The sequence below is a fragment of the Sylvia atricapilla genome, chromosome 1, assembly GCF_009819655.1.
Source record: "Sylvia atricapilla isolate bSylAtr1 chromosome 1, bSylAtr1.pri, whole genome shotgun sequence".
NCBI lineage: Eukaryota > Metazoa > Chordata > Aves > Passeriformes > Sylviidae > Sylvia > Sylvia atricapilla.
In genome coordinates this window covers 25,901,159-25,925,290 of record NC_089140.1, presented here as the reverse complement: position 1 = coordinate 25,925,290, position 24,132 = coordinate 25,901,159, and the positions used below count along the sequence as shown (strand labels likewise).

Here is a 24,132-nt window from a genome sequence, read left to right as displayed (position 1 = left end):
GTATATTTTTACAGTTATTTAACTGGTGAAGAGGAATGGTAATAACATACAAGTGGCTTGTCAAACTAAAATACATGGGCACAGTAGAAGAGGTTTCTTTTCCACTCACACATGTAATTGAAAAGTTGGTATTTGAACAGAAGGATCACAAACACAATATTCATTCAAAATTAATATGTTTCATGTGTACCTCCAACCATGTGGTAGAATCATCTAAACATACACTAGCACTTAAATGAGCTGTATAGGCTGTGTATGTATTTTTTTGAGTGCTAGTAAACTGTCAGTAGTTGTACTAACCCTTTGTGGAACAACATGTTTAACATATTGCTCTCCTTCCTCTCTTTATTTAATGCCTTCCCTCAGATTAGCACTCCGTGCTCCCCTCAGTAGATTGTATCAAGAAGTGGAGACTTTCAGATACAGGGCCATCTCAGACACGTGGCTGACAGTGAACAGAATGGAGCAGTATCGGACTGAATACAGAGGAGCTCTACTCTGGATGAAAGATGTGTCTCAGGAGCTGGATCCAGATCTTTATAAGCAGATGGAAAAGTTCAGGAAGGTATGAAGTTTCCTCTACTTTCCTAGAAGGGATTGCCTAATGAATGACAATGAAGCATGGTTTTGATTCTTCCAAGGAGGGTGTAATTGAGAAGCAGTAAGGATGCCATTTATGCTAACTAATCTCTTCTTTGTGGGCTGTAAGGAAAGGCATTTTTAGTAGTATATTCAACCTCAGCATACATCTTTATAATTTAAATAATGTATATTTTTGAAGAAGGTTATCTAATTTTGAATACTTAGTGGTGATGCCTGAATGACTAATAGAAGAAGATATGTCTGCTGTCAGAGGGGGATGGAAATGTTGATTTTTGGAACTAAAAAAGAATAACTGAAGTGCTCTACTATCTGCTGCTAAATTTTGAGGGCAGTTAAAGACCAACATTTTTGAAATACGCTATTGTTTGGTTTTGGGGAGAAGTTGCAAATTTGGAATTTATTTTTAGGTTCATTATGTGGTTCAGTGTGATTCTTTGGCAACTGCTAAACACTAAAACTGCTAAGGAGGCAGTCTCCATAAATAGTCTTAATTCAGTGTCACTCAATGCTAAACTCCTCCCCTCTCAAAAGACTTGCAAAATCACAAGTCTTAGGGGGTAGGCTGCAATTTTGCTACCAGGTGAGAGTATAGAGTTTATTTAGGCTGGTCCTGTCACAATTCAGGAACACACATGATACCTTCACATTTAAAAGTCTGTAATGTTCCAAGTTGGCTGTTTACAGATGCTGGCTATCAGGAAGACTTAGGATCTTAGGAATAACTGAGTGACTCATGCTTCGAGTAAAGGCAGTAAAAAAATTTACAGAAATTGTGTCATAAATTGAAAGGGGAGGTCTAATAACAGAAATTGTATTAAAGTGTACATGTATTTATGTATATGACTGAGAGATTGATAATATGTAAAAGAGAAAACCCTGTTAATAGATGGCTTAAGCAGTCTGTAACTGAAAGTGTCTGAAGATGATATATAATTGGGGATTTTAAAAGCTTAAATAAACCATCCTAACAGGAAAGAACTGGCATCTAAGTGTGCCATTTTTGTAAACTAAAGTGATGACAATAGCAATTAAGAAAGAGATGGAACAAATAGTACCCCAGTTAGTCATCCAGTCTTTATTTAATGCTTCAGTAGAGGATATTCCTGTAAGTCTTGGGGCACCAGACATGTGTTTTATTATGCCCTATGGGAATTGTTTGTAATGCAAGTTCTTGCAGGTAAAATAGTCGGTATGGTCTTGGCCTCAGCTGACTGCTTATGTATAATGTCTGATTTATTAGGAAAACACTTAAAAATGGAATGTTAGAATGAATAAAGCAATACTGGTAATGGTCATAGAAAACGGATTTATAGCTTTCTTACAAAACAAATGCTGTGGAAAGCATAAATTATGTAAATGGAAAAGTAATTAAAATAACGTGGTTTGGTCAGTTAGCTGCTGAATATAAAAACTTAGATGTGAAATTTCAGACATCTTGGATTGCTGTACTTCAAGATCAGAAGGAAAAAGAATTCTTTTTTTAAGTTCTTACAAAACTTAGTAGCAAAAATGTGGAAATACTAAGTTTTTAAAAATATTTCTAGGTCTGAAATAAATTACATTCTGACATAAAAAAATAAAAGTAGATTCTAAAATTCTGTAACATGACCTCAAATAGTTAAAAAAACCCCAAACTTGAAAGTCTTTTGAACATTTCTGTTCTCCAACTGGCTGTCAACTGAAAACCTTTCAGTTCACATGGTAATGCAGAGAACAAAAAGCTCTACATTTTGTAGCCAACAAAGTAAAGAAATGCCCCTGGTATCCACTTCCCCACATATCCCATCTGTGCAACAGGCATATCAAGCCAGTCTTTGAAGATTTAATACTTGCAGAAAGTAAACCTTTTCTTTTTTAATCAGGGACAAAATACTGAAAATACTCAAGCATAATGTTCCTAGCTAGGTGTTAGCTGTTGCTGAGCAAGATCTAAATTTGGCTTTAGTGCTTTACAAAAATTAATGGTGGATACTGTAGTCCTAAGTAATTAAATAATTAAAGTAGAGGAGTTTTTATTGTCTTTTTTTTCTATTTTCGCTTGCAGATCTTAATTGTGCCATAGTGTGGCAGTGTAATGCTGAGGTTTTACAGCTTATTTTGGATCTGTAAAAATTTAAGAAGTCATGCTAGTTTTGTGTTGAGAAAGGTGTTATAAATACTCATGTAAAGGTTTTTGTTCTTAAATATACCATTGCCAGAGAGAAGCGTTTGGAGCCGGAGCTGCGTATTGAGTGATACACCACCAAGTAGTTAGTGAAGCTGATCCTGTCAGAGTACTTGAAAGAAAGTTTTCCTCAGTCTTCTGATTGTAAAAATCCAAAGTATTACTTCAGTAAACTTCTTTTTACTATTTCTAGTAAACAGTGCTGATTTAATGATCTTTAATGCACCTAGTGCATCAGCAGTATTTATATCATTTAACTAAAAGACTGTTTTTCAAGTATGTAGCCTTTTATAATTTAATCCTTAATGTATCATTATGTATACAGATATGGTACTTGTTTTTGGAGACCAAAGCTAAATCAATCCAGATGGGCCTTTCATACCTTCCCTCAGAATAACTCAGGCTAAAAGATCAATAGTTGAGTCAGGATTTTCAGAGCTGATAAAATCTGAGTTAAAACACTGACATTTTTGTAGGTCTCTTTCAAAACAGTGAGGTACTTGAAAGAATTTTCTAATGCTGTTCTTAAGGCGTCAGTCTGAGTATGCAAGACTCAGCAACACTACCCCTTTCAGAGTGTCTCAGAACACTGCAGAGCAGCCTTTTTACATTGTTGTTTGAAGATATCGATGTAATTGTAGCTACTCGAGTCAAACTAAGGAAATAGGTATTTACTTTTCCCTGCAGAGTTCTATAAATGCTATGTAACTTTTTTTCCTATTAGCAGTTTTTATAAACAGTCCAATGCTGTCCTGGTTATAGAGGTCTTCCATCCCAAGTTCAGACTTTGAAGTGTTCCTTGAGAGCATCTAAACAGTGCTGTGATATAGAGAAGAATTTTAATGAGCTAATATCCTTTTACCCAATTGTCCACGCTGAGCAGGTTTTTAAAGTTCTTAAATCTGGTCTCTCTCTCTGTCTGTACACTATAACACGAACTGTGCTGGGATGTTATAAAAATACAGACCAAATGCCCCGAAAGTGCTGGTGTCCTTCTTCTAGCTATGAAAAGGTTAAGCTTTTCCATGCATTTTCTGAGCAGGAATGCAACAGTGTGTAGTGATAAATTATGAGACCAGGCAGCAGCCTTCCACATGCAGCCTGCAGGAGCACAGGAAGGTGTGCTATTCAATTTTACTTGGCCGTGCTCTCTCAGATGCATGTACGTGTAATTCAGTATAGACTTTCTCATCAAACCTGTACATTTCAGTGCCATCCCTAACAAGTAAAAAGTAAGAGATGAAAAAAATTGTCATGCTGGCCTTTAGGCTAACAATGAGAAAATTACATCTGTGCCATGATAGGTTGTTTATCATGCTACATTGATAAAGCTGATGAATCCTTTCGGTATTTGTTTTTTGCTTCCTTCGTGCTCATACTCCTCTGCTTCCCCTTCATTCTGAGACTTGAACCAAAGCTGGAGTATCTTTGTAAATACCCAGGAGCTGTGCTGGGCTCCCTGAGACAGGCTGCATGGCACCTTAGTGCCCAGCTCTTGGTTTGCATGCAGATATTGAGAACTTGCAAGCTTGCAGCTGAATTGTTTGGATACAGTTTATCTCCAATCTTTTCTAGTTGTAGCCCTTTATATACTTGAAACAAAATGAATGCCCTTTAATGTCATTTTAAAGATAAATCTGTCATGAGAGAAGGAAAGTGGGAAGAAGGAAAGTTCAACAAGAAGAACTCATAATGACAAAACAATAACTTAAACTGCTGTTGTTATAAATGTACCAATATAGGGAGTGGCAGAGGAAGTTCCATGTGCAAGCTTTCCTCGAATACCTTTTCATTCTCAAAGCTTCTGTGGATAGATGGGAAATAATGAAGATATAAATAAATCCTTTGATTAAAAGGTCAGGAGGGAAACACTGGCTGTATGTGTATGTGTTCATTGTAAAAGTCGCAGCAAGTATGGCTAAGATACATCAGCAGCCTGTCAGGAAGGCTCAGGACCTACAACTCTGTTCCCCTGCTGTCCTCTTGCCTGTTATCACTTCTGGCACCAGGGCATTCTGGCTTGTGTGATGATAAAGGTGCTGTACCACGTTACAGCATCATCTGCTGCTCCCATATCCATTAATATCCACTGCAAACAGCCCAGCAAAGCTAAAGACACTGTGGAAATGTGCTGGAGTATTGTTTTAATTTTCTAATTCCCTGTTACTTTTGAAAACTCTTGGAGAGTTGAGAAAATGCAAAAAGCCTAGGAAAGGAGAAAAAACAAATACAAAGCTGATCTCTGAAATAAGAACAGACTTGGCAGTTGACAGCATTGGAAACTAATTTTCAGTTTCTGGTAAAAATAAAGTGAAATGGAAATCTGTAGGCATTTAGAAGCTAGCAAACTGAAGAGCAAGTAAAAACACAGGTTTATAAATAACACTACATGTTGGATTTTTTATATTTTTGCATTTTTAGCCAAATTGTTCATTTAGTGGAAAACAAACTGCAAATCTTTATTGTTGTAGTTCCTTATGAGTGATTACTGGAAAAGTGAATTTAACTTTACTAGAAAAATAAGAGCTCTCAGGAGCTGAGATTTGAGAGTATTGGCCAAGGAACACTAAACAAAGTTTCAGAGGATCGTAGAATTTGAGGATGGAAAACAACTTAAAGATCAGCTAAACTCTCTTCCTGCCAGAACAAAATCTGTATATCTGTAATATATTTTCCAAGTGTTTTTCTATATCTAATAAAACAATTCATGTGAGGGTGACCCTCTTCGAAGTTTTGTGGTGGTGTCTGTTGGTCATGTTGTAGTTCAATTATTAAAAGCCAACCAAGAGAAAATACACTAATGCTGTTTACATCTGCAGATGATATTAAGCTGGAAAGTCTTTTGGTTTTCCAACAGCAAAGTACATCAGCATCTTAAAGAAAAATGTCTTTGGCCATGACAGTCACAATGGCATAAATAAAAGAGTGCAAGTTGTCATAGTTACAAATAGCAGTGTAATTGATGGATGTTTAGAGCCAGCTAGGGTAGTCACTGTTGACCAGCCTTGGGTTTTAAAAAGTAGCAAAAACAATTCTAAAAAAAGTTTTAGACATTAGTTGTCTCTGTTTGATTTTTGGTGATACTTTCCCAGTTAATTTCAACTTCATCTGGAAAACTTATCACACATTTATCTTGAGGTGACAATAATAGAGGCCCCTGCATGTGAAGGAGCCCATGTTGGTGTTTGTGTTCTGGAGGTGTCAGAAATATCTGAGTTGTTTTAGTAGACCATATGTTGGATATGAGATGTGTGGCACTGTAATATCAAAACAGAATGGTGGTTTTCATAATATCGGCTAGGAATCTGGGGTAGTAAAGTCTGTCACATTGATAAATATGATTTTTCTCAGTCTTTGTTCAAAATCCTCCTTTAAAAGAAAGCCCCCACCTATTCTCTTTGGTGATTTGGATTGCTGCTGCTGCTTGCTAGAAGAATAGGTGAACTTCCAGGAGATGAAATTATACTCTCTGCAAGGTAGCTGTAGCTCCTCTAAAATTAGCAAGATGGTGTCAAACTGCATTCTGAGATCCACATCTTAGTGTAGCAATGTGATAGCAGAGCTAGAGATAACGGCCCGCTGTTACAATATGATAAGCAACACCTACACACATCACTTCTTGTGACATGCCTCTGCCATCGAGACTAGGTTTGGTGTCATTCTGGTAGGGAATAGCAATTAGAGTATGGAGTTTGAAGTCAGGTTTTTTAATCTGAAAGTATATGGTGTTGGAAATGCTAGATTTAGTGATTTACCTAGAAATTGGGATAGTGAAAAACCAAGCACGTAAAAAAGTGCTCTTCAATCAAAATTGTAGTTTTTGCTTTGTGGTTATTGCCTCTCCCTGTAAAAGCAGATGGAGTTTCAGTGCTGAGCATGTTTTCTTTGAGGAGTTTCTGCTATAATGTTCATTCTGGCTTTTCCAGTATCCTATTTAGTAACATTAAGTGGAGAAACCAAAACATTACAAGATATCTCACATACAAAATGCTCAAGCATATTAAGGCAGTTAGGAAAGATGTTCCTCTTTGGAAAATGTAACCTTTAGGAGAAATGTTCTTCACAGTAAAAGCATTTTATACTCTTACAACTTTAAATTACCATTTCAAGTACCATTTGTAAGACTCAGAGTATGTAATGATACAAAATCAATTATTTTCTGAAGCCATTTCATGTATATTAAATGTCACTGATGATTGTTACTGAGTTAAAAGCAGAGTAACAATGTGTGGTAGAGATGCCCTTTTAAAAGCATAATAAGAGTATGCCACTTAAAAATAGAAACGGACTTCTTGGAACAGATTACATCATCTTTAGAGGTATTGCTTGTAGAATATGGTTGCATCCAGAGGGATTAATGCTTACCCTTGAGAAGTGGTCCATCATCTGTTCAGTTAATTTTGCGAGAAAAGAGTTTGAGGTGAGACACTGAAAAATGGCTTTAAAGTAAAATAAAATTAGTCTGCTAGACTACAGATACAGTATAGTTTTTTAACAACTTTGTTTCATGTAACCTTGCTGAAATCAAAAAAGATAGGTTTGGGTTATTTGTACATTTTCAGACTTTTATTTATTTGGAGAAAAGGTAGGCAGACACATCAGACAAGTCCTAAAAATTTCTGTTCACCTAAATAGCAAAATATAAAATGTTTCAACAGAGTACAACAAATATTCTAAAAAAATAAATCAGTGATTTAAATCAATAGTCTTAACTTCTATGTAATAATTGGGTTTGGTCCCGGTATTAAAAAAGACTCTCTTAAACATGGTGTGATAAAAATTAGGCTCCAGGAATTTTCTCACATCTAATAATTATAGAAATGTGTAATTATTAAATATGATACTGGATTTTTTTTAAAAAAAACTAGTAACAACTGAACACTATTTTCTGAAATATTCTGAAAATGGGAAAGAAAATATGATTGCCTAAACAATTTCTATTGCTTATATGAAAACTCAAACCCTGCTAGATGGTCTATGTGGGCAAAGCCTGTTACCCATGTGGATCATTTTGTGAATTCAGAACCTAAATGAAGTGTAAAAAATATGACCAGAGTAGGCTGTGAAAAGAGAAATGAGATTTGGAAAATTCCCTCAGCCTTAATAATCTGAAAAGGCTAGGAGGATAGCTAAAGAAATATTTTTTAAAAACAAATGAAATACAGATGTGGCTGAACTGAGAGAAATCTGCAGAAGTGAAGAATAAACAGGAAGGGGAATACAGCTGTTGGGGAAAACACTGTTTACACAAGAGAACCAAGTTTTCCTATGTTCGCCACTGCCCAGGAATTTTTCTTATACTTTCCTAAAATGCTTGGGCACATGCATAATGTAGTCCATCTGCTTTTACTTCATAAGGCCTTTGCTGTTCACTTGTATGTTGCATATGCTCTGAATGATTAAAAAGATGCTATGTTTGGTTTTTCTCCTTCACATAATGAAGCCAAATTAGATAGGATTAAAAAAAACCCAACAAACAAAAAGTACTGTTCTAACAAAAAAAATGGCAAATATACCACCATCCCTGATTCAGGGTTCTGCCTGGACCCGGCTTAGATTTCAAATGTTATTTTGTCTGTAATAGCACACTGTGAAGTTTGAAGAGCACCACAAAAAGATTTGGGTCTTTTTTATAAATTTGTACTCTTTCAGAGTTTGCATCTTGACAAAATATAATTAAATTGTTTTGATGGAAAGAAGACATGCTTATAGGTATGTTAAATGCCAACCAGGAATAGCAATAACAGTGCATGGGATTATTTACAACAGACTTTGTGTTAAAAATGAATCATTATTACTAGTGGGTGCCATTTTATATTCTGTGCTGAAAGGTTAGATAGAAAATGAAACACAAAACCTGAACTTACAGGACTTCTAGTCCTGCATTAGCACTGTAAACAGAATGGCTTTGCACTCAGGACTGTGAGACTCTCTGGGGACTGAATATTAAAGGAACTTGATAATCATGTTGATTTTGTTAAAAGTATCTTAAAGTGTTGGCATCACATCTAGCTAGGATTTGCAACATGTGTCAGTGCAATTCCCTGTCAGTTTGTACATGTGTTTATCCCACTGCCCTTTGCAATGGCTAAGGGAATCATATGGGCCAGCTCACTGTTTTACAGAGAGCTTTCAATGAGGGTACTGTTACTGCACCTAAATTTGAGCCTTTCAATTCCCTTTACCTATTTCCAACTAATTTACTTCTCCCATCTGCCTGCTCAGAGGAGACACAGATTCAAGTAACAATCTTGCTTCAAAAATTCTTCTTGAAGAATTTAATTTGGATGCAAAGAAATTAAAAATATGAATTATATTTTTCCCTGTGAGGGAACTTAAAGGAGAACTGTACCTAAAGGAATCAATATGACCTCCAAATTATCTGCATTATCTGAGATAAACTGAACTGTATAATTACTAGATGACTACGATCATGGGCCTAACAGACATGTTTGTTTTATGCTATAGTACGATGTTCCATCACCTCTGTTCTTCATTGTTCAAAAGCAGTAATTACATGTCTCGGTTTCCTGCAGGGGCTGACTGTTTAATTGCTCTCCACTTGCCAGCATTCCCCTCTGTACCATGTGTGACAGCCATCCTTTGCTCTCAGGTTGTCTAACACGATTAACACAATTGAGTTATGATAGGCTTGGCAATACTCAGCACTTCTAACACTAAGTCCAGGCTATGCATGCTTTAGAGCTGTATGTGGTCTTTCAAACCTGAAAGATCATATTATTTCTTCATTTTTGCCATTTATCTTGGTTGACCTGCATCTTGCTACAAATCTTTGCAATAAGTTTTAGCAACTTAGAGACTTAGATCATACTAATAAAACATGACTCTTGGTTTTCAGACTATACATAGTTATTTGCATCTATGCAAAGAATTGTTGGGTTTTTATCAACTCCCTTGTAGTAATTTCAGGACAGAAGAGTTGAGTAGTTCTAAGTTTTTGGGACCATATTCTTCCCTAAAGAGGATGTGTGTCCATGAATGAAGATATGCACCTGTTTGCAGAGTGGAAGGGTGTGCCCAAGCACACTGTGGTGGTAATGACTCCTGTCTGCAGACTGACAGATGTGTGTGCCCTACTGGAACTGCGTTTGGGGCTCATAATATAAAAATTTACCCCTGAATTCTGAAATAATGCTGTTCAGATGAATGTAATTCTGTATTCAATTTAAGAGTCTGCTGATCATGAATATTTTCTTTCTGTGTCCTTGCTTCAAGGTCTCCATTAGTGCCAACAAGTGTTTTTTCGTCTTTTTTTTTTCCTTTCAGCCTATTAAACCACACATTCCGGACTGGACTAGTAAGGAAACCTGTTAACAACGGAAAGCTGAAGCATGCATTTAAAAGGCTTCTTAAAATAGAAAAAAAAAGCAGATGTTTTAACAATGCTAGAAGTTATATATTTGCTAGCTTCCTTTCATTTAAATTGTCATTACATGTTCCCTTTTAAAAAAATTTGCACATTGATCCAAGCTGTAGAAAGGAATACAATGGCTGTGAGGAAACTGTCCATATTAATAGTTTCAGGAGTATGATGTATTCTCTGCTCACTGATAATCTGAGAGTAACCAGGAGGTATAAGCTCTGAGAGGTGGAGCTGCTTTCATACACAGTTCATGCCTGTAATGACCCTGTGCGAATGAGTTGGGAGGAGAGGCTGTGTGCAGTCCAGCTCTCAGCTGTCTTATATCTCACTGCATTGAAACTCCCGTCTTTGATACAGTTTGAAGTTAAACTTATTGACCATAAGTAGTTTGTCTTCATATGGGATAAAATAGGAGGAGAGGCCTCATTCAGCCAGTAGTAGTGTCAGCTAGGATGGTGCTGCTGACTGTATCCCTTTATTTCCCTCTGAACCTTTCTAGGGAACACAGGCTAGAGCTTTTTGGATCAAAGCTGCTGAGGCCAGGTTCTATCCTGCGTTAAGTGCAGACACATTTATTTGGAGTTGATTTATTTCTGCACAGGCAGGAAATTGGGAAGTTGCTAGGCAATGTGTAAGGAGTGTGGGGCTATGTATTTGAAGGGATGCAGAAGATTTTTAGAAAGAAAAGGCCAGGAGTACGTATGACCTGTTTTCTGGGGAAGATGTATGCCTACACAGAGATGCTGCTTTTCTAAAAGGTGATGCCTTTAGAAAAGGGAGCTGAATTGGTACAGAACTCTGTATAGACACTCACTGTGTTTTGAGTATAGCATCTGTCTCTTTAGCTTAAAAATTATATTCCCAAACTTAAATTCAAATAAGCCACTCCTAATTTGAAATAAGTCTTGTGTAAAGACACTTAGTATCTGTTTAATTCAAGATTTTTGTTAAAGCAGCTTAGCTAACCTGCAGAAAAGTAACATATCTCCATTTCTTGGGCTGTGAGCTCAAAAGCTCTTAAATGTTTTAAAATGGGGTGACTCAAGAATGGTTTTTTGCTTTGTCTGAATTTTTATGTTGTGATGTGATCATAATTTCTATAATGGCTGAGTGCGGTTCTGAAAAATTGAAGACTGTTGTTGCTTTCATCTTCTTAAATTTAATAGACTTTCCTTCATTTTACAGTAAATAGTGGTTGAAATTACAGAAGTGGTGCACCCCATGTATTCGAGAGTCAGTTGCATGCTGTATTTGATAGAATTGGTTTTTTTAAGCTGATGCATTTTCTGTCAATATTTTTTGGTATATTTTGTTGTAATTGTTTTGTTTTGACAAATTGGATTCACATTCTGGGTCTGCACTGTGTGTTCTGTTTGAGAAAGCTGTTGTGATACTTTAAGCTAAAGACTTTGGTTTTTGGCTGGAGGAACTTTCTGGACTGTGGATGTAATTTTGATCAGGGCTGTGTCCAGCTGCTGGATAAGTGGAAAGGATTCTGCAGAGGCGTTGCTCTCCCCAGATGACACACACAGTGTGTCTGCCTCCACTTGGCCATGCTAGAGGGGTGAAAATCAGGAAGGAGAAGGAAAATACCACCTTAATTCCTGGTAATTCCTTAGAAAAAAAAACTTTAGAGGTTTTCTGTTGCTGTTGGGCTGTACCTTTCAACCTGTGGTGTTTGGTTTTTTTTTCCCTATGAAGGGACTATTTTATTTTTTAATAATGGAGGAGGAAGTATATTTCTATTGCTTCAGGGCAGCTGTTCAGAATGTTGTTATTTAGTACAGTGCGCTGTATTACTTGCCACAAATAGTTTTCATGGCTCAGAGAAATTTAATTTTGATGTAGCAAGACTTTGCTGCTGCTAAGAGGTGTTTGGATCCATGTCTTTGCAGTACTATAGTACTGACAGTAGGGAAGAAAATATGTCAAATGTGCATCAAAAAAGGTTAAAACAGACAAGGCAAAAAACACATTCTCTTAAGACATCTAAAATTAGAGCATCTTGTTGATTGAATAGCAGAACAACTTTTTTCATGTGAATTTAGGGTATATGTAGTTGATGGGCCTGTTCTGATGAAATGCCTAACCCAGAAACAGGGCTGTTTCAACAGTATTTATTATTAGCAAACTACCCTCTAAAAATAGAGGGAAAAATTAGTTAGATAGACATTTTCCCACATGTTTCATGTAGACAATATGTTCAGTATTCCAGCCCCTACCTAAATACCATGAGTAAACATTTGACTGGGCAGACAACCCTCTGGGATTTGAAAGAAGAGAGGAGATTTGTGATGGATGCTGAAAGATAAGCTAGGCCTGTCCAGGTAAATCCTGTAGTTTTTGGCAATTGATTTCCAAAATTCAAAGCTCAAGTTATAATGTATATGTAGACTTTTACAAGGAGGTACAAAATTCTTTGAAAAGTCTGAGATCTGATCTTCTCTCCGTGCTGCAGTTCTAATTGTAGAAATGTTGGACCACCTCAAAATTGCCCCCACCCCTCCTCCAGGTGAATCTGTGTGAATGTAAAGCTTACATTCTGTCATACTGTTATAATATGTGAAGCATTTCCATGTGATTTCTGTTACATAAGCATATTTGGGCATAAGCAGTGCTTGAATGTGCTCTGGCACCTCTAACAGTTATAAAGTCGTGTAACTCATAATTTTGAATCTTTGTAGTGGAAAATCTGCAGTTACACAGGTGTTACATTGAAAAAGCTCATTTAAAGTATCTGTGCTACCTTAGATCACAGAACAGAGCTCTTCTGGCATTAGAAGATGCTGTGCTGGTCTGAATCTAGCAGAGCAAACTCTCAAAGTCCCCTTAACCTGCGATTGTGCCTCAGGGCTACTTTATACTTCAGACAAAAATCCACTGTCTGTGCATCATCTTTCTTCACTGGTGTCCAATGGTAGTAGCTGGGGAGTTGCATAGAGCAAATACACAGTGGTGTTTTCTTTTAGTGCTGTGACCAGTGGAGATATCACAGGACACAGGGTTTGTTCTCCTGTAGAATTATCCAGTTGCCTTTTGAGCCAATACAGATTCTGGCCATACCCAATGCCTGGCTGGGATCAAAGACCTGCTCTGCAGACACAGATGTTGTGTAAAGATCCCCTCACCTCATGTTGTGTTCAAATGGCTTGTTGAGTATAATGCCCTCTGGTTCCTGTGTTGGCTGAAGTCTCATCCTTCACAGGTTTGGTATGTGTGGTGTGATGGCCTTCTATCATACTCCTCCTTACTATTTTTTTTCTGGCCTGGCAAACCCTTATCTGTCATTCTTTTTACAGAAACTAATTTGCATATTTGGACAGATATTTTGTTGTTGCCTGCCTTTTTGTCCTATTTCCTAAGACTGACCTGATCTGTGTCTGCATATCCAACTTGGTTTTCGGTTGAAGAAAAATACAGAGTGAAAAGTCATGTCCCTGTATAGTATTTGTGATTCCACATAAAGTGTGAGGAGGTTCTCATTTTCCCCCATCCTTAAAGAGACACGAGAGAATGGAAAAAGGTACATAATAAAACAGCAGGAATAAACGCACGGCTGGGAAGGAAGTGAGGCAGTTGGAAAAAAAAGAGAGAAAGAAGTAAGATAAACGTCTATTTGTTTGCATAAAGGAGAGAGGAAGAGCTGTTCAATTTCTGTGATAGCCATCATTGAATATATCAGAGGATGGTACAACCAACATTTGTTTTTTGGAGGGGAAAGAAGGAAGAATATTCAAGCCAGCCATAACCTTATATCCTCACAGGGTTCCGAGAATTGCTGACATCTGCTGACTGTCAGTGGTTGTGAAGTAAGCAGTTCTGGCCATGGTTTACTCATTACTGCCAGGCTGGAGTTGCATGGTGTGTGAGCCAACAGGCTGAAGGCAGTAAAATTTTTACAGGCCAAATACTGAGAAACTGAAGAGGGAAATGTGGCATAAATGTGACAGAAAGACCAAATTTCATATACTACTGAAAAAAAAATCTACAGAGAAGTCCTGGTATATATCCATGGTCTTGTGCTTTAGTAGATATTTGTATATCTTTTAGGGGAAAAAAATCCTTTGTTGAGATTTAAAAATAATAGTCGTTAATTCAGTGTACTTAACAACATATTTTCCTACCTTAGGGGTTTTTCTATTGCTGTTAAAGTAAAAATTGCACCCTAGTTCATTAAGCAATGCTGCTCTTTAGCATGGCATTCTCCTTGACCCAGACCATAGACATGAATTTCAAATAGGAAAAAAAAGACATGCCTCTGACCCAAAATAATAAGAGGATATTAACAGAGCTAGAAATTAGGGCAAGGCTACATAGGCAAGAGAAAATAAAAACATGAGGCTCTATGGTCAAAGAAAAGAACAGAGAAGGGTAGTTGTACATCATCTGTGATATATTTGTATCCTGAGCAAAATGGCCTCATCTTCAGTGACTGGAGATACACACAACAAAACAGTTTATCTTTGAAGTTGTAGATTAAAGAGTTCTTTTGTGTTTTTAATCACAATTTTGTCTCTTTTGTATATTTAATTCTTTTCTCCCAGCAGCAAACTGCTAATTGCAGCTCTACAGCTACAGTTGAAAGCTTTTTTGTAAAAGTTTTTGTGAATACCTTATGTAAAGATGTAGCTTTGCTGTAAGCCAGTGGTGTGTCTTGGTGCAGTTTGAGCAAGCACAGATCACAGTCCACATCTCTGGATTGAAAACCTGGAAAGGAGAGTATCAAAATGTGTAAGATGTAATACAGGGACTAGGGGAAGCTACTTAACATGAGGTGTTTCTAAGTCAATCTGTCTCATTTAACAAGGACAAGATGACAAGTTGGTTAGACCACAATACGTGTTGAGACGCCACAGTCTTTTCATCAGGAGTTTATCAAGAATCATGGCTTGGAAGCTTATACCAGATTAATTAAAAGGGTAGATGAGGCACACATTCAAATACTTGTGGTTATTATTAGCAATAAAGGAAATAATTTTCCAGATGTCATTTAGGTTAGAATTTATTAAACATAACTTCAGACATGGGCTTTGTAGATGTCTACACCTAAATTGATCAATGAGAGTTCGCTTTTATAGTCCAGTGGAGAGAAACAGGGTAATACGAAGTGGATTCTAGTGTCAGTTGTTTGTGTTTGCTAGATCTCCATCCACTAACACAGACCACAAAGTAAAAAGGTGGATGTCAAGGTCTGAGTTAGGCACACCTAGCATACTTCTGTGAGTGGAAGGCATGCCTGAGGGTAAGTGCAAGAGTAGCATTTTGTGGTTTTCATTGCTGATTTGTACTGCCTTTAACCTCTCTGATGAAACACACAGCAGGTGTCTAGCCAGGCTTTTCTAGAAAACCTGTGAAGCTTTCCAAAGCTGGCTTAGGTATGAATCACCAAGGGGATAGGTGAGTGCACAGGGACAAATTGTGGTAAAAACTGAGCTAAAATAGTGATGACAGTTTTGAAGAGTCGATAATGACTCTCCTCAAGAGCTGCTGTAGACCATCTTCTAATAGGACATTTGAAAATCAAAAAATTTGGAGAAAATATGATACACTTTTTGACTTTATGGTTGTTCTGTTTGTAGAGAGTTGATGTTTCGTATTGAGTTTTTGGGCAGAGAAACATGATCTGGTCCTAGTAAATACAGGGAGATGCAGCTACTGTTACACTAATTCATGTTAAGATGCATTTGTCTGTATTCTGTTATGCAGCAATATAGCATTGCTTCTCCCTTTTTTATTTTTTTTGTCTGAATTTTCTTTTATGTACTTTAGCATTCCTCTTCTATTGCTTACACTGGCTTCCAGGGCTGTCATGAACAATTAAATCTAAAATCTCTGGGTAATTATGGCAGGTAATGTTCTAGTAGGTATTTGCGGTTATTTCAGTTGGCATACAGCTTTTGCACATACACAGGCAATCATCTTTAAGTCCAAAATGGCAAATTTAAGAAATGTATTACTGGAACTTGTTCTGCACTAAAATTATCTTAATTCAGATTTCAAGAATAGTTTCAATTCTTGAACAGATGTTTTGCTCAGCTTCAGACTTAAAGATACCATTTAGATCTGTTTACACTCTCAATTAGTTTTCCCTTTTAGCTAGACGTGGCTCACTTAAGTAATTTCATCTCCTAAAGTTAATTTCTGTCAGTGTTTCCCATCAGATCATAAATGAACATTTTAATAACCAGGATTGAAGCAGACGAACAGAAGTATGCTCACTCTTCTTTAACAATTTTTAATGTGTTATTCTTTAAAAATTGTGGAGCAGAGATTAATGAATACAATAAATATTATTCCAACCCAAGAGAACAGTTGATTCAAAGTAAAGTCTGCAAAATGTAGAGTATACCAAAGCACACAGAAATCAGGTTGTGAAATGTGTTGAAAGTCTGTACCTTGTGGAAAAGTTTTGTTACAGGCATTATTTTGTATAAAACATTACCTTTTCTGCTCTCTGACTGCTCATCGTCGATCTTGAATTAAAAAGAAAGGGAAAAATAAACCATTAAAATTACTTAGTTATGCTCATGCAAAAGTGTAGTGGGTGCTCCTTATCAAAGCACCACTCAAACTGTGAGATTACTAGAGTTTGTGGAAACTGAGAGTCTAGTTCCTTATGTTTTCTGTGCCATATGCAGGAATGCTCTAAGTTGTGCTCTGTGGTAAATACTTGGTCTTCAAACCACAGTTTGATTTCATTTTCATGTAGTCTTTACAATGATCAGGTATGCCAGAAGGTGCTATACTTATTTAATGCAAAGATTTGCACTGATTCCATCTGCTGGTAGAGTTTACCCAGAGCCCCAGACAGGAAGGTTTGCTATATTCCAGGCATTTTTCCCCCTTGATTTACTTATCCCCCTCCTTCCAGCCTATACACACACTGTGCATGCTTTTCAGATCGAGTAAGTGAGAGGTTGGGTGACAAATTAGACTAAAAGCATCTGTTTCTCCTTGTATGCTGGAAATGCTGAGATAAAAATATACTCTATGTAAAGTGAGTTAGTACATTTATCCAACATAATTTTGGAGATGATGCTTCACTAGTTGAATTGTCCCTGAAATTAGGCTACTACTGAAAATACATTTTGCATTTTATAGGAAAGAAAGTAGTGACAGAGATGTACTGTAGACAACATAAAGGCTCCTAGAAAGTGCATGTCAAATCTGTGTTTCAGTAGCTGAAATATTGAATAGAGTTTTTTAACTGGGTCTGAGGATTATTTTTTTTATGTTAGCATGTTAGAGTATTAGAATTTTTATGTTCAAATAAAGATTTCCAGCATACCTGCTAGTAAGCAGCTCTGTGGAGGAGGGCCTGGGGGTACTGATGGATAACAAGCTATCCATGTGCCAGCAATGCCCTTGTGAACAAGAAGGCAAATGGTATCCTGGAGTTCACTAGGAAAAGCATCGCCAGCAGGTCGACGAAGGTGGTCCTGCCCCTCTACTGTGCCCTAGTGAGGCCATACCTGGAGTGCTGTGTCCAGTTCTGGGCTGCTCATTGAAAAAGAGACATGGAGCTCCTGGACTGGGTCAGTGCAGGGTGACAAAGTTGATTTAGAGACTGGACATCACTGTTATGAGGAAAAAGCTGAAGGAGCTGGTCCTGTTCAGACTCTGAAAGAGGTGACTGAGAAAGGACCTTGTCAATGTTTCTAAATATCTGAAGGGAGAGTGCTGAGAGGATGGTCCAGGCTTTTCTCAGTGGTGCCAAGCAGTAGGACAAGAGGCACAGGAAATTCCACCAGAACATGAAGAGGAACTTCTTTACTGTGCAGGTGACCATGCACTGGGACAGATTGCCCAGAAAAGCTGTGGAGTCTCCATCACTGAAGATAATCAAGAGCTGTCTGGACACAGTCCTCTGTCATGTGCTCTGGGATGGCCTTGTTTGAGCAGGGAGGTTGAACCAAAGCATCCACTGTGGTCCCTTCCAACCTAACCCATTTGGTGATACTGTTTAGGAAACGTGTTATCCCGTATTTGCCCTTACAGTAAAGCATTCTAGAATCTGACTTTTGAGCCCCCAGGATTTAGGACTGTAGCATTTCAGTCCTTTGAAATTATTTCAGGTTTGTCTGGCATCTTAGAGTTTATCAAGCTGTTGATTGAATAAGATATTGCTTTTCAAAATTATGTTTTCTTGTATGCTCTTTATGAATATGGTACTTAGGTGTTTGCATTAGGAAATTAAAGCAGGTTGCTCCAGGTTGCTGCTTAGAAAAAGACAAAGAGTAATAATATTTTTTCTGTCAAGAGTACTTTAAGATTTTCTTGTATAATATAAATCTCACATCTAGCACCTCTAGTTTCAGATGCTTAGAAGCTTGTTCATCATAAAATGTTCAGGTTGTGTTTGGATCAAGGTGGTTCTCCTAGGGTCAGTAAAATCTTGACAGTTTTCGGACCAGGATTTTCAAGAAATTTTGTGTGTTCAGCTTTAATAAACTTAAATCTATGAATAAAAATTTGCCATACTGAGACCACAATGAGGTCCTGTTTCTCATGTCTTAGAGAGTAATTGCGGAGAAAGGAGAAGAAGATTAGTGTGTATTATATCAGCTTTCCCTCGAGTAGAGAACCAAAGGTTCATTCTGATAACTTGTGTGGTATTAAGTAGATTATGCTTTGTAAGCACTAAGGCTTTATCCCTAATTCCTCAAGCCAACAAGTAATCTTAAAAGATGTCTAATAATAATTTCAATTGAAAATGCATCTATTGGCACAGATAAAAAGCAAAAGATCGTGCTGATATAGTGTGTGGTCAATAAACACAATAAACTCCCAGTATATCAACGAACCTAAAAGCATCCTTAATTTAATAGTTGTCATAATATCACATCTTTCCTGGTTGGCAAGAGAAATGTGTAGCATTTGATAACGCTGCATTAAGTATCTTGAATCATCTGTATAAACGTGATAAACTTAAGGGTTTGTATTACACGTGTTGTGGATCACCTCTTTATGAATGCTTTAGTTTTTAAAAGAGACACTAATTACATGTTCATTTAAGATAAATGCTGATCTTGTTCTTTGCTAAATGTCCCTGAAGAAAGACTGCAGCTAAAACTTTACAGGTGCTTTTGTTTTATGGACTTTTTTCTCCTTTCTTAAGGAGTTGAAGTAGGAATTCATAATTACATATAGTAGTACTTTTTATTTTTTAAATTGTGGCTCACCATCTTTGGCAGAGTATAGTCCCCAGAACTAACATTCTTTGTTTACTTGGACTTTCAGTCTACAAAGCCACAGCTGTTCTTACTGTGCTTTCACCAGTGCTGTGATATACCGAGTAGGAAAGGGATTTTGTTCTCAGCTAACCATGGTAAAATACAGTTATATATGTGGCACATTTCCATTTACATGAGTTGAATTTCTCTGGGGTTTCATGACTGTAACTGAGATTAGTTTTTTCAAGGCCCTACAAAATCTCTTACTTAAATATCTGCCCATTGCAGCAATTCTTTATGGCAAAAAATGCACGTAATCCTGTATTTGGATTTCAGTTAGAAGTTCCTTTTTGCACAGGCCCATGATTTTCTTCACAACTCTCTTTTTTACACTGAGGTTGTAACTCTGATCTCAGGCACTGGCAGTTAAAGCAAATAGAGGATCTGAGGACCTAACACAAGACAAATGTCTTTATCCAACACTGGATAAAGCTTCCACACTTCTCCTGCCACTGCTTCTATCTTCCTCTGTTGCTGCTTAATTTCAGAGGTCCATAAGCTCTTTACCCATGTGCTGTTTTGACTAGACAGCTGTGCCTGGGATGGCACTCCTGGCATGGATAGCATGGTGCCTTGCTTGGGCTTCTGTTAGGCACAAGCTAGAAGTGTAGCAATCCTTGGGGATCCCAAACTAAGAAGCAGCGTCAGCTCATGCCTGTGTAAGTCTGACTGGGTAGGGCTTTTAATGAAATTCCATACTTTATAGTAGATATCTTGGCAATAGCTGCTCCTTGCTTTTTATATCATAGCTTAGCATTTATCATGCTGGCCTAAGACGTGGAATTCACTGGAGCCTTTTCCTCTTTCACTGAGGAAATTCAAGTCTCTCTCTACCTCATTGTTACCTAAGAAGTCTTCCATCTTCTGGAGACACCTGTTTTGTTTTTGGTTTGGGGGTGGTCTTGTTTGTTGGTTTTTTGGTTTTTGGAGGGGGGTTGGTTGGTTGGTTGGTTGGTTGTTTTTAACTCTTCAAAGTGCCAAGACAACAAGCCAAGTCATCAGTAAGATGAATAAGATGTTTTACCCATGTGGTTCGAGCACTGGGTCCAGTCGGCTATTTGTCATTGTTATTGCCAGAATTCAAGATTTGTTCACTGATTGTTTGGTGGAGTTATCCTGGAAGACCTCAGGATGAATGCAGTAACCAGAGAGCTATTTTGTAGAGTAGCACTGCTCTTTACTAAAAAAAGAAAGAGTGGATTTTTTTTTTCCTTTGACATCATCCTTTTCTAAATCTCACCTGTAAGATTATGCCTTTATGACATATTTGGAATTGTGATTGTTTCTTCCTTACGAACAGATTAGGCTGGTTTGCCATATTGCAGAAGCAGAACTAACTGATCTAATCAGTGAAACAAAGTTGCCATGTCCAGCAATCCAGGAGTCCCATGATTTGTATGAGTAGGTCATTGGATGAATTTGTGATGCAGATCTTTTTCTGCTTTTCTGCCTGGTTGGAGGTCTTGTATAATCTGAGTTTGGGAAGATAAGAGCAGAAGTACATTAGCCATAACATTTCAGATTACATTATGAGATGTATGTATTTGTTCTTACTGCACAAGGCACTTGCTGCAGATTTCCAGATTCACCTCTGAAGATCAGGAGTGTACAAGTTTGACAAATCTTTGAGTGAGTTTGTGTCTTCTGGACAAAATGGGTTTACTCTCCAAGTTAGGCCAGAAAAGGAAAGAAACGTTTCATTTGCTGCAGTAGTTTGTTTTCATGGTGAAACATTTTATTTTGTTGAGTAAATATTTTAACTATGAAAGAGTTATCGGAGATTCATTTATGTTTTGTGGCTTGATTGTTTCCCATTCCATTGGAAGAAAACTCTAACAAAATCTATTTACAGAATTTAAACAAATATCTTTCATTAATATAGTGTCTGGGTACTGTGCAAAGCTGTTATAAAAATGGAAAATCCTGGATACTAAATGCCTACATCAACCTTCTACCCTGATATCAAGTCACGTCAGTGTTATTGTCAAGCATGTGCAGTTTGTGGAACAGGATGTTGTATACGTACTTAATGTACATGTGTATGTACTTAAAAGGTGATAGAAAAATAGTTTGAAAAGCTAAAACCCATTGAAACAGAAATTGTTAGTTCCCAGGAAAAGGGGACTTGATATTTTTCTGATAGCAGTAAACACAAAAGGCACTCCTGTTCTAGAAGGAGAACTTTAATGAGTGAAATTTTTGTAGCGATCCAAAGATACTGAAGTGCTGTATCATTGCAGGCAGACTTTAAGCTTTGTCAGTGTGATTTGTCTCTTACTATAGGTACACAAAAATGTCTCTCACTGTGCACCTGTATATTATGTAGTAAACTTCTTGGTCCAAATTTGTTGGTTGGGCTTTGAGTTTGTCTTTCTTGAAAGCGATACCAATGTGAGTATCTTTTCCAATTGTTCTCAGTGTACGTTTTATATTAGTATCCATCATACAAAACAGAGGTTAGAAAGCAAAAATTCTTCACTGAATATATTACAAAAAGCAATAACGGAGAAGATAGTAAGAGTACCATTTATCAGCTAGTTTATCTTAATTTCAGTGGGATTGATGAAAATAAAACTGTAATTGAGTCTGTTCAGTTGTCTGATTTCCCTAGAGGTTGTATTAGTTTGCTCTTTCATTAAAAATGGAGAAAAAAATGACTACCTAAACAATTGTCCCTTTGTGTGAAGGTTCAAGCACAAGTGCGGCATGCAAAACTCAACTTTGACAAACTGAAGACTGATGTCTGTCAAAAAGTGGATCTTCTGGGAGCAAGCAGATGCAACCTCCTTTCTCATGTGTTAACAACATACCAGGTATCCAAAGACTATGTTGACCTCTGAAATAATGTTTTCCTGTTAATGTGGCTTTTTAAGATGTTACCATGGCAACATTCAATTGTAACAATATGTAGCTAGTGTTGGAGGGAAGATGTGAAATTTGCATTGAAAACCAATTTGTTTTAATATTGGCACTGAAATTTTACCCTGCCTTACAGACAACATTGCTTCATTTTTGGGAAAAAACTTCACACACGATGGCAGCCATCCATGAAAGTTTCAAAGGTTATCAGCCATATGAATTCACTATGTTAAAGGTAAGGAATATACAGATATATATGTTTGCCCAGTGATAACCAGTAAGAGATCATACAGGGATGTAGAAAGCACATGTTGATATTTTTTCCATATATTTTCTGACACTTTTATTCCTGTTTTGTCTTTTCCTTTAAATAAAGGTTTTCTGTTTAATGTCCTTCTGACCAGCTGTGCTGGTGGGTTATTCCCTTACCTTCCTGATGTTAAAAGGTTTCTGAGGATGTTTTTATCTTTGCTTTTATCCAAAACAATTTCACTCTAATTTGTGTAAGTAGCCTTTATTGTTGCTGGGGATTTATTCTTCATGTCCTTTTGTATCTAAAAATTTGAATATTTGAACAACACAAGGGATGTTTCAACATGAATAATAGCATTTGGACACCTTGGCGAGGAACTTGGAAAGAAAGTGCACCTACTTTGGTGTGTACCCCTGTGATGGAGGATGAGAGACATTTGGGAATGCTTTGTACCTTCTGAACTTCCTCCTATGAAGCATTTCACCATGATTTAAATTTGAAATTAGATTGGGAATTTATGATAAGGAAATACCATCTATATTGAAGCCACACATGTAACAAGCACTCCCTTGAACCAAAAAGTAACTATAAGAATGGTTGGGAACATTGTAGTGTGTTGAGGATGCAGCCTTTGTTATGAAACTCTTAACCAATTGTATTGCTTACCTCCTGCACTGAGAAGATGAAATTTCCTGGTTTTGCACTGATAGGTATGCTAATAAATTATGCTAATCAGGAGATAATTTAAAACTATAGGATTTCATGTAATTCTGTGCTTTCAGAAAACAGCTGCTTGGGAGTAAGACTGCGTTACTGGATTTTAGTATCAGAGTTTTTTTCTTTTGGTCTCAAGAGCGTGGGGTTATTTTCAATACCAAAGTCTTTTCCACAATCTCTTGTCCCCAGCTATTCGTTTCTGGTTGTTTACATTAAATGGTTGCTAAGGTGATTAAATCAAAATCTGGTGATCGCATCAGGTGACATTGTGTTGCCTAAGAGAATAGATGTCTGCTGCTACTTCAGTTGCATTTCTAGGGTAGGTGAGCTCTGCCTGTCACTTCTGAAGGGTGTGGTGAGTCCCATCTCACCTCTGCTGCACCTGGGTGTGGAATAACAATAGGCGATTATGGTTAGGGAACTGATCCCTACTAGTCATATCATATGACTTTTGGTCTAAAAATTTATCCAGTGGAGATGCCATGTCTGTTCTTGACTATGTGCATTAAAATATAAAATCAGAATATATACTGGAATAAAATGTACATAAAATATTTCAGTGTGCCTATTTCTACATTTAGTTGAAAGTTACTTCTTTTATACCATTTTTCCCTGCCTGATACCATAAAAGGGGTCTTTCTTAAATGAATATTTTGAATTTGATGCTTGCAAATAATTTTTTTCTTTATGATTCCATAAAAGACTAGGTCTTGCTCATACAACTTAAACTGAATTAAACTAGGCATATGTGAATGCAGGATTAATGATTTACTTTAAAAGAATAAATTAATAGCAGTTAATATTTGACTTAGATGTAGATTGTTTTACTGAAAAATTAAGAGATGCTGTGTACTAGAAAACTGTATTTTGTAGTATAAATATATATTTGTGTACCAGGTTTACCTCAGGAAACAAACTC

At 37.0% G+C, this 24,132-nt stretch overlaps 1 protein-coding gene across 1 annotated transcript in view; it reads left to right on the top strand.

Moving 5' to 3' along the window:
• ICA1 (islet cell autoantigen 1) overlaps positions 1 to 24,132 on the top strand; it is a 54,437-nt gene that overhangs the window by 8,515 nt on the left and 21,790 nt on the right. Inside the window, exons 5-7 of the mRNA XM_066317827.1 lie at positions 367 to 565; positions 22,072 to 22,197; positions 22,380 to 22,478. Coding sequence (XP_066173924.1) covers positions 367 to 565; positions 22,072 to 22,197; positions 22,380 to 22,478 — 424 coding nt within the window. The remainder of the gene's footprint in view (positions 1 to 366; positions 566 to 22,071; positions 22,198 to 22,379; positions 22,479 to 24,132) is intronic.